General features: G+C 36.9%; 1 protein-coding gene across 3 annotated transcripts in view; it reads right to left on the minus strand.

Annotated features, from left to right (window-relative positions):
• The window catches only part of ODAD2 (outer dynein arm docking complex subunit 2), an 87,380-nt gene that overhangs the window by 20,114 nt on the left and 49,993 nt on the right, over positions 1-17,273 (minus strand). For all 3 annotated transcript variants that reach the window (XM_049798337.1, XM_049798336.1, XM_049798335.1), the window contains exons 17-18: positions 7,279-7,467; positions 6,521-6,742 (exon numbers count right to left, since the gene is read on the minus strand). In XM_049798337.1, coding sequence (XP_049654294.1) covers positions 6,521-6,742; positions 7,279-7,467 — 411 coding nt within the window. The remainder of the gene's footprint in view (positions 1-6,520; positions 6,743-7,278; positions 7,468-17,273) is intronic.

The raw sequence follows: 17,273 nt of genomic DNA on the forward strand, positions 1-17,273 counted from the left end.
ATTGTTCTAAGGTTTTAGCAGCAGTCAAGTATATAGACATCTTTGTTCCTTTGCAATAGCTACATCTTAAGGGAGATTTTCTGCTGTTTCCATGAAGAATGTGGTAATGGCTGGATACTTCCAGTTGTCTGTGACTTTTCCTATTTCTTTTCCCTCTAATTGTGACAGACTCCAAGTGTGAAGAACGTTGCCTGGTACTCCTGCTTATCTTGGCTATAAACTGCCAATCCCCCACTGGATTTCTCTTCTCCCTTGGTTTGTGGACAGCTATCTCCAATCCTGAATTCAGGTTGATGCCTGTTCCTTAGTCTGACATCTAAAAATTTCTCCTGCTTTCTAGTGTCCCACATGTCATTACTGGGTCTTTGAAAATACAAATCTCTTTTCCAGCCCAGCCATGAATTTTTACTTCAGAAAGAGGAAATATTTTCTGGTGTTTGGTAGAAAGAAAGCATTGATTCATCTGTCACAGGTCATAACCATTGTTCCATTCCCAGTCACAAGAATATTGAGTGTGGAACTGAACATAAAAGAAAAACGTCATAAACTGCCTTTCTAAACTTCCTCCAAAATCACCCTGTTGGTTTACTCAGAATTTCACATGGCAGCTGACATACACCAGTATTTCTCAACCTTTTTATCACATAGCCTTGCTTGAGAAAACTGAACACATTTTCAGTGCAGTAACAAATAGGCGAAAACTTGGAACACTGGTTTTCTCTCACAACTGTGTGCATATACCTGTTGTTTTGTGATTAGCAAATACTGTCTGCAGCAGTTGCAAAATGTGAAATATGAGAATCTGGCTGAAATTACTTTCCCTATATATTTTTATTCTTGGTTTCCTGGGCAGAAACATGTATATACACATTGCATAGTGAATGGTCAGAAAGTCTGATGCTTTGAGAGAGTCTCTGACCAACTGTTCAAGCACTCAGCAACTGTGTCATTCACGCAGAGCAAATGTTTCCCTGAAGCATCAGACTTTCTGCGCATGTGAACACAGCACATGAACATGTGCTGAAGAACACCTGGGATTATGCATGTATTGCAACCTAGTCAGAACTACAGCAGCTGTGACATTAATCCAACTCGGCATGATTACTGAAACACCAGATATCTGGTAAAAGGATGAAAACATATCAAAGGAACCCAGACAAATTTTCCAGAAGCAAAAATATGATTGGTCCTGGAAAAATCTGTACATAACTACCTCTACATAAATACAAAGTATGCTTTCAGTCAGCTATTCACTGGAGAGGCTAGAAGAATGAAAACACTGGGACATTCTGTCATCACTAGGAAGTACAGTGCAAAGATACCCAATAGCACAGACACAGTGCTGCAACTTCTGTCTCACCTGTGCCAGGCAGACCAACTGAATAGACCAGGCAAGATTCAGCACTCTACTGACTGTTGCATTTGAGCAACTAAATCTCCTCCACCCACTCTCCTTGCCGCCTGGGAATGCCTCTTTAGACTTTCTGAAACTCCAGTAATTGATTCTTGATGGTAATTCCAACAGTGCCAGCATAGAAGTCAAGCTCATAAGCGTTGGTGGATTGGCCAGCTGTGCCCTGAACTGTCATGGTGTGCATGTTGATTTGCTTCATGATCTGCTCAGCTCTGGCAATACAGAACAAAAGCACTTGGACTAGCACATCTGGAGAAACTGTCATAGGTCCAACAGAACATATTTTCTCAGACTGTCCACCATGCTTCACTTATTATATGGGCATCCTCACTGGATAGGAAGCACTATGTCTCACTGGTCTGATATATCCTCCAAAAAGGCCTACCTGTTGCTTTACTTTGCTTTGCTGCTTTGCCATTCTAGGTATAACACAAGATATAAGCATTAGAAAGTGGTTGGAAACATCACAGCAGAATAATTGCTAATTAAACCAGGCTTTATTTAGGGTTAGAAACTCTAGATGACAATACATATTGTCCTTTTGTGGGTGGGAGAATTCCATTCCCTGAAAAGTAGGGGGAAAACCAAACTACACACTTTTTAAAAAATGGGTATGCCTATACTGCAGTCATAGTACTAGAATAAGGCAAATCATCTGACACTAAGCTCCAAGCTACCAAAGCTAGACAGTTAAGAAGGCTCAAGGTAGCTCAAGCGAGCTAGCTCTGATGACCTCTCACTGCAGTTTTGTCACTTTATGGCCTAGGGAGAACAAGTTTTTCACGGTTTATTAACATGGATCTCTGAGCCATGTTAACTTCAACACATACACTGGTATTGCATTCTCCCTGGCTATATCCTAGTTGAAAGGCAAATGCATTTTCCAATATGCCCTGCAGTCCTGATGCCCAATTGTTCGTACATATTGTGGTTAGAGTTCTACATCTGCATTTTTTTTTGACACAGACCAGGATTTATGCATGCAGGTATAGTCCTAATGTGCAATCAGTATGTGGCCAAGCTATGCACTTGGACATGAGCTGGGAACTGCTCCAGGGTCCTACTTTTTAGACTTACCCATTTTATCAATTTGCCTTGTGTTAAGGATTTCTTAAAGACTTAAAGGAATGAAGCTTTAATAACAGCTCCATTTATACTTACTATGTTAGAAAAAATGCTATTTTAAAATGTCTGGATAATTAAAAATACAGAAATATTATTTGTGAATAATGTTTTTATTTGTTCAGATAGAATTACTTTCATATTCTCCAGATTGAATGTCTGCAGCATTTGTAATAAAGCACTTCCATGAATGTTTACTTGAATGTAATTTAAAACAAGCACACAGAAAAATGAAATATTTGCAGGTGTTGAATAAGATAATTCCATGCTTACCTACCTATTTGTAGCTCTTCACACTAATTACAGGATGTGTTTAAAGAATTTCTTCAGCTGAATGGATATCTTAAAATAATTAATATCTTATAGAAGTATCAAACTTGTTTTCAAGGCTCAATTTACAATTTTAAATTGTTACACCTCATTGTTACACATTTGCTGGGTGACTCTAGGACTTCAGATTCTACACTATATACATTGACTTCAGTAGGACACTGAAGAGAAGACAGCTTACCTGAAGAGCTAGACGGCTGTCTTCTTAAAGATTTACACTTGTTCAGTACATTTGACTGTGCATTGGCTGATAGTTTTTGGTATGGATGATATCAACCATTTGACTAGTTTGATTTAGTTTATCTGAAAACACACTCTGCCAAACTTCCATTATATTTGCTTTGGGGGGATTAGCAAGAACTACTCCTTCAGGTAAATTACTGTCTTCAAAGGATATTTCATTTTTTACTGCCAGTACGAAAAATAAGCAGTAAGGAATCATAATGGGTTTTTTCCTGGCTATGTATTTGGTTCACAGTCACCTCCTGGCTATGAAGAGATTCCAGTCTACCAGACTGAACAGCTTATGGCATGAATCAACAGTGCAGCCTTTTAAGGTTAGAGGTGATATCACCGATATTCTGCATCACTTCCAAAAATCCTTCCCAAGACTTTTGCATATTATGATACTTAGCAGGTATGAAGAATTATTCCAGGTCCTTCATGACAATGTGCAGTTACAGATGTTTTTATCTTAATGCTTTTTAACATCTTAATTCTTGATCATGTTTGGCTGCATTTTAAAGATTCATTACAGAACAAGTTTAGTTTGCAGTCAGACTGCTTTCCCCCTGAAAACTGAGATCTTGTGAACTACAGAGGAGGATTAGTCAAACCTCATGGAATTTTGAAATACTTCAAGATATGTGGGATACCGCTGCATCTCTCAGTCACATACATTTGTAGCCCTGACCTAAAATTCAAGTGAATTTTCTGTTCATGGAATGAATATTTCATTTCTGAATGATACAGAGTGGAATTCAGACACTTTATCTTACACATCTCCCTAAGTATCTAAACAACAGAGTGACTAAATCTGTTCCTCTGACAGTATTTCTTTTGAGATACCCATCTGACTAACTATAGTGAAGAAGGTTTCTGCCACATTAGACAGGGTGACTGTTTCTGGATACTGAATGGGAAAGCTGATTATCACATCTATGGTGGTTTTCCCTAATTGAATATGCCATGAGTATGGCTCAATAAAGTCCATTGAGAAGCTGGAGAATACTGCTTAATTATCAAAAGATAGTGAAAAAGTGGTTTGCAAAGATCAATTATTATTTTCCATATTTTCTATTATTTTCATTATTTTCCATCTGACATAAATCAGATGATCTGAATCACAGAATCATTTGGGTTGGAAGGTATCTCAGGAGGTCATCTAGTCCAACCTCCTAGTCAAAGCAGGGTCAACACGGAATTCAGACCAGTTGCAGATGGCTTTGTCAAGTCAGGTCTAAATTCCTTTCAATGGAGATTCCACAGCCTGTCTGGGGAACTGTTCCCCAGAGTTCATTACCCTCACAGTAGAATTTTTTTCCTTATGTCTAGATGGAACACATCAGATTCAATTTATGGCCGTTGTCTCTTGTCCTCCTACCATGTGCTGCAGTGAAGAGCCTGCCTTTGTCGCCTTGATAAATTTCTCTTAGACACTGACAGGCTGCTATTAGACACCGCTGCCCAAAGGCCTTCTTTCTCAAAGCTAGACAAGCTCAGTTCCCTCACAAGTCATGGGCTTCAGTCCCCAACCATCTTCGTGGCCATCCTGATGTGATTTAGTAAGTGCTAAGTCGCCACCGCTGACCTACTGGCTGTGCTCCCACTAACACAGCCCAAGATCCTGTTAGCCTTCATCACTCCCAGGGCACCCTATTGCCTCATGTTCAGCTTGCTGAACCTACTCTCCAGGTCCTTTTCAGCAGAACTGCTACCCTGGCTCTTAGTCTCAACACAGACCAAATGCAGCTGCTTCCTGTCATATTACTAATGCATATCTGCTTATATGATACAAATACATGTGTGTGCTGGCACATGCAATGAGAACTGGTCACATATCCTCTCATACGTGATGGACCCACATACAAACCCACTTTCAAACACTTGTCCACTGCATTACAAAAATACAAGTTTCTTGTACATGAGAAAAGAAGTGCACCCTCGAAAAAAGTTTAGATGCAACAAACATAACACAAGTTCCTTTAATCTGTAGTTTCGCTCTTCCTTTTATCAGTTGTCTTTTCTCTCCCTTAACATATTATAGTCATTCCAGAATAATGTAAATAATAAAAAAATTTAGCACCTGTACATCCCTATTTATCTGCAAGTGCAAATAAATGTTTTTAATTAGTCTAAATATTTTAACTGGGACAGAAAAATAAAGATTAACCTAGACTGAGATGGAATTATTACAAAAGTATATCACCAGAATTGGCTTTATACAGTACTATCAGTGTGCTACAACTTATAATACCTAAAACCTGCATAATAAAATGAATGAAAACAACAGATAACAGGAGGGCAGAAAATGGGTTGTGTCAGCTGAATGGAAAGATAAGCAACATTTGAAAGTCATCAGACACTAGTTTCAAATTGAGCTGTAGTACAGTATATATTCGTCTGTGCTGGGCAGCCAGTATAATGCAACTGTGATGGGAAAACATTATTTTCCAGCACCGAAAGGGCAGCTTAGATCTCAGTCAGTTCAAGTACTGGTATTTAAACTGAGTCGTTAAACATTTTTGACCAACGGATCTTTTTAACCCAACTACAGATATAGCCAACTACAGATATATGTATGATAATGCAGGACCATTAGACTGTACCAGAATTGAAACTGCTCACAATACAGTGCACAATCATTAGTGCAGGCATAAATTCAATATTACCAGTAACATTACATCATAAGTCAACTCTTACTTTCAATACATTTACCTGAACATGAAGTAAAATGAAAAGTCTGCAAACAGTGAATCCTTCAGGAAATTTATGAAAATTGAGAGCTCCTCCAATCTCCACCTCTAATGCCATAAGCCTTATCTCTCCTGTGCCAAAGGAATAACTATACTGCTTCAACTAGTGAGATAAAACTTTGCTAAAAAAATCTTTTTGAGAGAAAAATTCTTTCTAGAGTAAGGTCTTTTCAAAATGTGCTCATACTTACCTCCTAAAATAAGAATTTTTATAAGTAAATGCAGAATTCACTGAAACAGCTCCAGGTAAACTAAGTGTTTGTATTGTTCTATCTTAATTTGTCCCCAAATCCAGTTACACGCAGTTCCTAGGTGACTTTCTGCTATACTAGGCAACTATCCATTAAGATAACCCAACTTCTTTCGCAAAAGTCACTTGAAAATGACAAAATGCTGATGTGATATCACTACTAGCCTAGGTGAGAGTCAAGTCAAGTAGTCAAGTGGTGAATGTCCACATTATATTTCCATTCCTAACAACCACCTAGCTGTAATATCTTTAGTACTGAAATACTGTTCCTAATGCACTACTTAAGCAAACATTTTTAGGATAAAATTCAGAAAATCTGAGGTACACAGCAGTATTCAAGAACTATTTCAAATGAAACATCTCTTCTTTTGACCATGCCAAACCCCTTCAATAATTTGAACTCCAGATAAGAAAAACCTTCCACCTCACCTTCACCACTCCATTTTCATGCATGGTGATACAGTTGTTGGGATCCTCTGAAAGTTGATATAAAGCCTGAGCTGTAGCTCTATGAACTGATGGATCATTTGACTTCAAGTAACGTACTAAAGGAGCTACAGCCTTGGTCTCTCCAAAGGTAACTCTATTGCTCCCCCACATGCAACAGCTGGAAATGGCTTCTGCTAAGTGACGTCTTAATCTGTCATTGTTCTGAAGAAGGTAAAAACATAATAAATTAAAGACAACATAATACAATAAAAATTTCATAGGAAAGCAGAACTGTATTCTCAAACATCTTTAAGGCATCCCAATTTAACTGCAGTACAATTAAAAACTGGAGAGAGCTGTAAGGCATGGAGCTAGTAGTCCTTTATTATTCTCTTCATACAAAGTGCTGTGAATTTTTGTATTATTTCAAAGGTGATTTTAGACTGGCTGGAAATTAGATAAGATTAGCATTAAAATGTAACATATAGCCCCATCATTGAGATTCTCTGCATAGTTCAGATTTATTGCTCTCTCAATCCTTTGTGCTTTTTTCATACAGCAGCTGCATCTCTCAAAAGCCATATTCAGCAACAGTGACTATCAAAATGAAGCTCATCTTCCAAACCAATTTTAGTACCAGGCACAGAGTGTTTTCATGTCCAACATAATCTTATAGAGGAAGGATTCTACATTGGGTATAATGCAGTCTGACATAAGAAACTTGGATACTTAGTATAGTATGTTTAGAAGTTACTTACTGTGTTTGCTAGTTTGGACAACAGAGGGACGACTCCATGATCTGTTATAACAGCTAAATTTTCTTCATCTTTAGCTATATTTGTAATTGCTGCACATACACTTGCTAAAACTTCTTTATTCTTTGATTTTAGCAAATTGACTATCAGTTCCAAGCCACCAACAAAGGATCGAACCATTTCCCCAGCATCCTAAATGAGAATCAAAAGAAATATTATTTTAAAATATTCAATTAGTATTTATATGCAAATGTAAAAAAAAAAAAAGATTGGCATGACATAATTGTTCAAAACTGCAGCTATTGCTGTGTTGCCTTCACCAAGAAATATGGCTAATTTGGAACTCAGAGCTCTCTTGATTGACACATAAGAGTTAGACTGTTTTACACACCACCACCTAGGCATAAATTCAATGCCTAAATAAAGGTATCTAGTGTCACTTTAGATACCACAGAGCATTCTTTATGTCCTCAAGCTGTCACTCCAGAAGGGTGTAAGTCCTCCTTATCTGCTGTATCATATTTGCCAAGTGGGTGCCTCACATACCTTAGGGCATCTAAACCAACAGAAGACACCCCTGTTTAGGCTCTCATAGCGTCTTCTATTTCCTACATTAAGTCTGACAGCTAAGACAAAGGAGTGGTAATATTATTTTCTTGTACCAATGCAAATGAGTATTCAGGAATACTTGAGAGAGGAGGTCATACAAGTCATGACAGCAATTGTGGGACAACCATGATGCACCTCAGAGTATGAACAATCAATGCAAAATGTGACTAAAGGACTCAAACACAATTCTGGAAAAATTAAGTATGCTCTTAGAAAAGAAGTAGAAAACTAAACAGTGTGCCTTGATCTTGAATACAGTAAGCAGATCTGGTCCATCTTTTCCATCTTGAAAAAGTTATAGTAAAATTAGGAAAGGTTTAGAGAAAGGTGAGAACAATAATCAAAGGTAGGGAACTGCTCTGTAGAAGGAATGACTAAACAACTAGGACACTCAAGGCTATAAAAGAGAAAAACGAGAAGCGGTATGGTAGAGGTGTATAGAATCTTGAGTAGAAAGGAAAGGGCACACAGGGATCTCTCTTCTAGGAGAAGACCTGGGAGCATCAGATGAAATTAGCAGGTAGCATGTTCAGAATAAAACAAAGTTATTTTCAAACAAAGCATAGTTAAGATGTTGAAGCCCTTGGAGCAGGATTGCAGTGGCTGTTAGAAGTTTACATGTTAGAAATTAACTAGACAAATTCACAGAAAAAAAAAAAAAACCCAAACAAAAAAAACCCATTAAGGGTTATTCAATACAAAAGTATTCCTTCTGATTGAGAAAGTTCCTGAGCCACAGATTTCTTGAAGGTGGGAGAGCATTCTGGGGAGGGGAACCACAGCTACAAATTTGCCCTGCTCTACCTTTCCTTAGGCATCCCCTGTGGGCTAGCATAAGAAACAGAATAGTGTCAGTGAACCTTTGGTCTGACACAGCATTGCCTGTTCTCACACTCTTGTGTTTATCAGTCAACTCAAGTTATCAAACACATGTTTACATGTCAATGTGTAAAACAGAGGAAACCAGCAGTTTTGGCACCATGAGACTGAACTAACAGGTATGGAATTCATTTGGTTGCCTCAAGCAAAGAGGAACTGACAGTATCTGATAAAGTGACATGCAGCATACAGTACTTCATGTACCCTAAAAAGCACACAGGGTATAAATCTAAGTTTTGTTTAAGCACAAATTCTTAACTGTTTAAGTTACATAGTCACCGATCAATGCTGTACACCAAGATTCATTGCACTCAGTTAAACTGAGATGCTTGAAAATAAATGTACCTCTTTCTTTGGTAAGAGGTTCCACCATGTAAGATTACATTATTTTAGACAATCTCTTTTCAGTTTCCTCGTGGACAGAAACAATGCCAGAATAGAAAAAATGTCTACTTCTTTGAATGGATGCCTAGTTATACAGAGCCTGAAAGATAACACTGCAAAATGCAACAGCATTTTTTCAGAAACTTCACTGTAAACATAATAATTAACAAAGGGGAGGATGGAACTCCAAGTGCCTGACCTGAGGATATCACGTGTTGCAATGTAATCTGAAGAAATCACCATTTCTACTTGAATGGGCCCGTCAGTTACTTCAGTTGAGTAGACCTCTATACTAAGCATAGATATTTGTGTTTTATCAGGACTTCCTTATGCAATCTATAATCCAGTCCAACGTTTTCTGTTAGATTTTCAGATGTGGATCTGGAAAGATGACTGGTTCTCTTAAAATTCTTTGTCTAATGAATACAGAAACTAGTGAATGACTTAATTATGGCTAATTTAAGGATTTCTGTAGAAACGTAAGACTTAAGAAAAGCACATGAACTATTGACTATGAAATAGATATAGATCAGAAACCACTGTGGGCAAGAACTTCAGGTATTTTTTGATGGTCATCTTATTTTTACAGAACTATTTACTAAAAGTATGCCATTAGTGCCCAAATCGTACACTTCACAAAGGGTACTGAAAATAGGAATTGAAAATAGGTCAGAGGAGATTCTTGGTGACATCATGGTGGCACATCTGCAGGTGGCATTGGATGGCCTGGTGTCAAACTGTTATTATACTGGAAAGAGAGTAAAAGTGACTGGGCAAATGGTTAGCAGTAACTTTGCACAAGAAATTTTAGCTTGTGCACCTCAGTGATAGTAAATGTGCGGAGATGGAAAGAAATGTCTGCAGGTGGAATTACTTTCATTTGCTTCCTTCAACAGGTGAGAATTTTGAATAAAAATTACCAGACACTCTCCTGAAACCCTTTTAGGCTGAAAGGTCTTACAACTTCATGAAAGTGCAAACATGGATAGTATGAACTTTCCTGGGGCTAGGGAGTGACCCTGAGACCAAGAATGGTTTTGATTATATTTATTTCTTTTTGGGGGCTGATTTATGAACAAAGTAGGGTCCAATTGTATTGTGTTAGCTTTGCTGAAAAAAATCCATCAAATTGCTCATGGACTTGGTAAATAAAAATTCCAGAAAATGCTGTGCAGTTCATCCTTTTTAGTTCTGGGTCTAAATGCCAAACAGAACTCTTAACTGATGTTTCCCTCTCACAGAAAGCAAAAGCAGTGGGTAGGCCCATCAGGAACAAAACATTGTCCAGAACAGGCAGTGCAATTCTTGAGACTGGAAAGGAGAGGTTAAAGCTATATGGTGTGAGGGTCAAAATCAGAAGCCACAACATGTGGAAAAAAAGGGTAGCATCCAAGAGCAAACTTCATGCTGAAGTCCTAAAAAACTCAGAATGAACAAATAACAGAGGTCTTTGCAGAAATTAAAAGAGGATCTAAATGTTTATGCAGAAGGACAAGACAGGTTTGTGACTCAGAAAAGCAGCTGAGAGAAACAGAGAAGGGTGGGCAGTGGTCTGCCACTTCTATTACCACGTGAGCTGCATGTAAAGGGAGGTGGGCTTATAGTGCGTTTCCCAGGGACATGCTAGCATAAACGTCTCTCTGTCATTGTTAGTGTATGCATACAACACTGTAAATGTTTCTACAGACAATCACGTGGATAAAACCAATATTTCTCAGTATCAGTTTTCATGTCTGTCTTGAAATCTTAAAATTTGACCAAAGGTGGTAGATAATGGGTTACAGAGAAAGACTTCTACACAGAAATTTCTTACCTATGTGTATTAGAGGGCTAGAAAGCTAAATGACCAGACACAGAAGGAAAGAAAATGATATATTTTACATTTACTTCAATTCCTTTAAAGTTACTACAGAAGTGTGCATTACCTTGTGTCTAAGTATCAGCTCAACAAGTGAGAAAGGCTTCTGTTCAACAGGTAAACTGTACAGTAAAGGGTCTAAATTTGAAAGGGGCCCTGCTATACAGGAAAATGATTCTGCTTTTCTGCATGATTCAGGTATCTGTGTATTATTCTTCATGTTCTTGAAAGATGTTTCATGAAGAGATAACATAATCTGTATCCCATCCTAATGAATGACTACATACATTTTATATTTTCCTACCTGTACATTTTTTCTTTCCAGGTGATTACAACCCTACTTGTTAAATTTCTCTTCTGACAAGCTTACACTTTCCACATTTTGTAAAGGAGTACAGTCCAATTAAACTGATGGAATAATATATAAACAATCCAGCAGTAAGTAAAAGAAAAGAGTTTCAATAATCGTCTGTGAAACCAGCTAAACACCAGGACAGAACCTTCTACCAGTGATGAAAAGCAGAGGGAAACTGCAGAAACCACATGTCAGGAAAGTTTCCCAAATGTGATTGTGGGTGTAGTGTGGTGGTCTGTGCAAGACAAAGAGAAAAGCAAAGCAGCAAGAAATTTGAAGAACAATGAGCAGAAAGGACTGAAACGAGAGCTTTAAAATCCATTATGTTACGTACAAGATTTCCCCCCCCCCCCCCCCCAAAGAAATTTAAACAATAAACGCAATCGTTTTGGTATTATTTAGCAAAACCACATACTTGCTTTGTTCAGTAAATTTCTACTCTTTTTAATTTTACTGAAAGATGTGTATTTATTATATACAATTGCCATACTTTAAAGATATTTAAAGAAGAAATTGTATGAAGTTGTGCCTGTGATTGCGGAAGTCTGGATTTAATTCTTTTGAATCTATGTTCTTTGAGTATACTTGTATTAATGATGATATAGCTGTTCGTACTATAAAGTCTAAAGTAATTTCTGTGATTTTAGTTTCTAAATACTCTCAGGCGTTTTCATCTACACTTATTTTTGTAACATAAGAGAAGAAAAATCATATATAACATGTTAGAAGTCTTTTTTTCACATTGAAAAAAAATGCAATCTTTAAATTCTACCTTCTAAATTAATCAACACACAACTTCTTTTTGTGTGACTTAACCCAAAGGGGTTGTCATTTCCAGCTATTAGTGTGTTAAGCTTTTGTATATACCTGTAGTCCTTAAACCTCACTGCAGATATATAAATGGCATTGTTTCAAAGTCTGGATAGTTTACTATTGGGTAATAACATGATTTTGATATTGAACTTGAAATGGAGAGTGTTCCTTTTCCAGCCCAAGACTACATTTATACTTTAGCAAACTCTAATCTATTAACAGAGCCATTAAACTACATTTACTTTCTTTAATGTTACATATGAGGTTATTCAACAAACTTCAAGTATTTTGAAAATCTTAGAGAACATCTTAGGCTACAGCTATACAAAAAACAACTTGAAAGAAAAGAAAAATGCATTAAGAGAATTTAGGTAATTTACTTCCCCCCCCTTATCGATTGTGACAAAACCTTACTTCTTAGTTGTCCTAACAAGGCTACTCAGTTCAAGTTAGGCAGGAAAAAAACAGGGTATGGTAAGAATAAAGCCTAAGAAACAGTCTTTATAGATAAAAATACTGATAAGCAATAAAATAGATAATTTTATTGTATACCTCTGAGCATATGTGTTAATGATAGGTTGAATGCTTTTGTTTTACCAATAATACTTCCTGAGCTGAACAAAGACATTTAAAGAAGCAAGAAAAATGTTTAAAAAAACCGGGGGGGGGGGGGGGGGGGGGAATGTAGCAAGAATGTTTCACTGTATTAACAGGAAATATCTTCATTTTAAATCTTCATCATTATTATAACTTGTATGGTAATATTTAACCTGAGGTGACAGATATGAAAAAATATGGATTGTTAAACTACATTTTAAGTGGCTGAAGAAAATGGGAAGAGATAAGAGGATTTCTCATGACTTCACATGACCACATCTTCTAACTAGCTGGCAGCAAAGATTTTGGCCTCAGAAAGTGTGATAAATACTATTTAAAAATTGGATTCAAAGGGAGGAGTTTGCAATCTCAAGTAGTAAAATAAGCCCACCTGGCACAGATGCTGAGGCCAGCAAAGTTACCTGCTGTGCTAATAAAAGCCTCATCCTGCTACTCTTTAATCATACATTTTCATCTTGTTGAACTGCATGACTTTTTTTAACAAAATTCAGTTAACTTTCCCTTTTCACTTATTTCTACATTGGCTTCTGCCAAGAGCAGAAATACTGAGAGATAGACCAGCTTTACACATTTTTTTTAATTAGGAGCAGAAAGCATTACTATATTTGCAGATAGATTTGGAAAAATCACTTGATCTCTGTAGTATTTATAAAGGAGAACATTTGGGATTTTTTACTTCTCTTGTCATTGTATTATATGGGTTTTTGTGGTTATTTTCAATAAGTAAAGTTCATCAGCCTTAAGTTGAGACATACAGTTCTTGTAAAAGAACTACTGACTTCTTCTGTAACTGAATTCCTTTCTTATTTCTTCCAAAGTGAATACTGGTTTCTTTATTTGAAAGATTTAAAGCTAAACACCGTATTACAAAAACACATTGTGTTTATCTTTAAAAATACTCCACTTGAAAGATAAAAGTTTCTCCACTAAAAACAAGTAGTATTTCACTCTTAGAACATCTTAAAAAGCTTAAGGTGTCAAAGCTAATTTGTCAAATTGAATTGCTTTTGCTCCAAAAAAGTGATGGTATAGCTGTGCAAATAAACCTTAGTTATCAAGAGTCATCTTTAAACTACCTTTTCTTAAATGAAGGAAGCTGTCCATTTCCATCCCCTATTGCCAACTGAATAACTTATCATCCTAATGCACAACCCAATTTAAAATTCTAAATAAAGAAATGGAACAAATACATTTCTATATTATAGCTGTTCAGTGAAAAAGGGAGACACAATTTATGTAATGAAGTTTCTATTAATTTTTCTTATTAAACAGTTCAATGGTAATATTAATCAATTTATATTTAAAGGCTAATTTTATTCCTGTCTATACAGCTGTGGAGGCTTCCACTGTAGCAGAACAGATGAAGAAACATCTTGTAAGATGAGACTACTTCACTACATCTCACAACTTTTCTTCTGTGTTGGGAAAATGCAATGTGTTGGGAAAACAGCAGACAATCAATGTGGATTGTCCTGTCCTCTTCACCTCACTGAAGCAGCTAAAGCCAGAGCAGCAAAGCAGAGTAGCTTTAACATGGCTCCTGGAAAAGCAGAATTCCTTACTCCTGGCTCTGCAAGGATTTGATCATCACACAGTTAAAGACTTGGCAAGTATATTGCTGTTGATAGTTTCAAGAAACAAAAGCAAAGTCCATTAGCTAAGCGTACAGCCCAAGAAAGCATGCCATGCATGTTCTCTAAAAGGTGGTGGGGGAAAAAAAAAGTCTACAGTCACTCATGCAACTTCTAGTAGTCCTTTTGTATATTGTTTTCCTTACTTTTCAGTCTGGTGAACTACACGTACCCTTCCTCTTCCTCCTCACAACTATCACTGAAGTTCAGTCCTGGGTAAATGCCAAAATCCTAATTTTTTTCACAGAAGCAGTGAAACTACTAATATCAAAGTCCTTTGAGGCCACAATAGAGGAAATGTCATGATTTGCTTTAGATTATTTTGAAAAGCATTTTAATAATGGAAGTATGAAAAAAAGATAACATTGAATAACTGGAAAAACTAAACATTGTTTCCATTGGGTTTGGATTGAATTGAATCCAAATAAGTGCCTAAGCAAAATTCTTATAATTATTAATATGTTTATGAGATAGTCATCACTAATATGTAGTTTAATATTGTAGAGATGCAAGACAGCAATATTGGAATGTTCTGAGGACAGTCTAGGTAAACAACTAATGCATTGACAACGCAAACTAATAAACTGTTATAACAATTATTGTTTGTCTGTGCAACTCTGGCATAGTTCCATAAATTAGAGTGGTATATGAGAAGGCAATCATATCATATTGTACCACTTACCATTACAGACCACTGAGAATCAGAACAACAGGCATGAAGTATAAAATATGTTATAGTTCAATCAAAAGCTTCTGCACTAGATAAAACGATTGCTTGAAATTTTCTGGTTTATATTATGCAGTAAATTGAGACACAATGATTTCCATGCTCTTTTCTTGCCTTAAAATCTATGGAAGTCCCACGGAGCAAGTGAGAGGGTAAAGACAGGAAAAAAGTGAGATGGACAAGAAGGAAAAACAGAGATGAAGAAGAAAAAACTTGAGGTGTTTAAACTCCTCATAGATTTTTAAAATCCAATTAGCAAGTCTAATTTAAAAGTACAGAAGCTACATGACAAGCTGTTGACTAGCATGTGTAGCTATTATAAACCAAGTTACAAGGAAACCTGGTCAAATATTTTACAGTGGAACGGTATTCCATCAGAAAATGCTAATGGAATGGAACCAAAACCTTCCATAAGAACACAATGACTTCTTGAAAAGTTTTGACAGAAACCAGGCAGAAAGGCAGGCTAAATTACCAACGTGCCTCTTCATCTCTTCTCTTGTCAGCCAGATGGCTGGTGAGTAGCCTGCCAGGCTGCTTGGCTTCTGGTTTTCACAGAATCCCTGACTTCTTGCCTGATGGACTGCCAAACAGCTGGAAAGCCAGGTCTCCAGGAGCATCTATGCTTTTTGGCTTCTTATGGTCTCCAAGCTCTCAGGCAGCTGTTTTGCATGGAACTTAGGACCTGAGGCTCCCCAAAGAGGGAGATATGGGTTAGGCTCTTAGTTTCCCTTTGCTTCCCAGCTTTCAGGTTATGTCTATTACAGGAACTGGTCTCCTATATTTGCAGACATTAAGGACCTCAGGGCAAATTATGTCAGTCCATTCAGGATCTCCAGGGTAGTGTAACATGTCTATAGGAGGCCCAAACAACTCCTGATAGTTGGTTCACTAAAATTATAGGCAACCTGTGTCAAAAATCATTGGACAGGCTAGTCCTGCATGTATCCTGTCAAGCATGGCAGCCAGCTATGGATTCACCAAGTCAGTTCTGGCTTCCTGGGCTTGCTAAATCTCCAAGGACCCTGCTGCTCTGGAAGGCCTGAGGGGTAAGCCAAAAATTCCTTTTTGTCTCTCTTATAGTATTCTTTTGAAGTTTACTTCGTAACAAACTCTTAAAAATTTGGAAAGTCTACATCCAGATATCAGGGATTAAAAGCTGCATAAAAATGAGATCAAATCTAGAGAAGTAGATATGACTGACCAATGTTAAAAATGATAGTGTCTAGAGAAAACAAATAGGAAAATGGAAAGAGAGCAGTAAGAGCACTAAGTCTGAACTGCCAAGGTTTCTGTATAGAATTGCAAGAAGCATAGCAAGGAAAACAAAGAAACTGGAAAATGCTGTACATACTCAAGTAGGGAATTTTGACATTATAGGCTTAACAAAAGAATGGTACATAAACAAAAATGTATTGGTACCACTTAAGTAAAATTTTAAAATATAAAACAAATGAACAATAGTGTGCGTTATGGGGCATGACTGATCTTTACACACTACAGCTTAAAATTAGTAAAACACGTAAACAAACCATCTTAATTCATTTAAAACGGCAAATAATTTTACTATTTGCTAAATATCAGAAGAATTTCCAAGTTCAACTACATTTCTTTGTTACTTTTAGTAAAGAAATGTTCTCTGTGGTTTTATACATATGGTTACATTAAAATTTCCATAACAAGCAAAATCTATGTAAGAATCCTAAATAGCATGGGTCATCAGCAGCATATTTTCCACCCACAGGTTAACTCCAGACTGCTGGCTCCAGTAGAAGTCACTTCCTCAGTATATAATACTTTTGCAAGAGAGAAGGCTACTTGACCTTCACACATACTGATCTCATGACCCTTCCCTTCCCTCTTAAACCTGGTTTAGTTTTGATTTGGTTTTTTTTTTGTGTCAGCATAGAGATTCTCTTTTCCTGTATGTAGGAAATACACAGACAACTTTAGATGACTGATCATCCTTCATCACACCCATGAAATTCCACTGCAGAGCTGAAACAGAGGCAATAACTTGGTGGGGGTGGAAATCATGCTTTATCAAAGTGTGAGATGTCATTTTACAAGTACATTATAAGAAAATAGAATAACTTTCTCCCTCTCTTCTCTCAACCCCACAAT

Source organism: Accipiter gentilis, chromosome 4 (assembly GCF_929443795.1).
Source record: "Accipiter gentilis chromosome 4, bAccGen1.1, whole genome shotgun sequence".
Taxonomy (NCBI): domain Eukaryota; kingdom Metazoa; phylum Chordata; class Aves; order Accipitriformes; family Accipitridae; genus Astur; species Astur gentilis.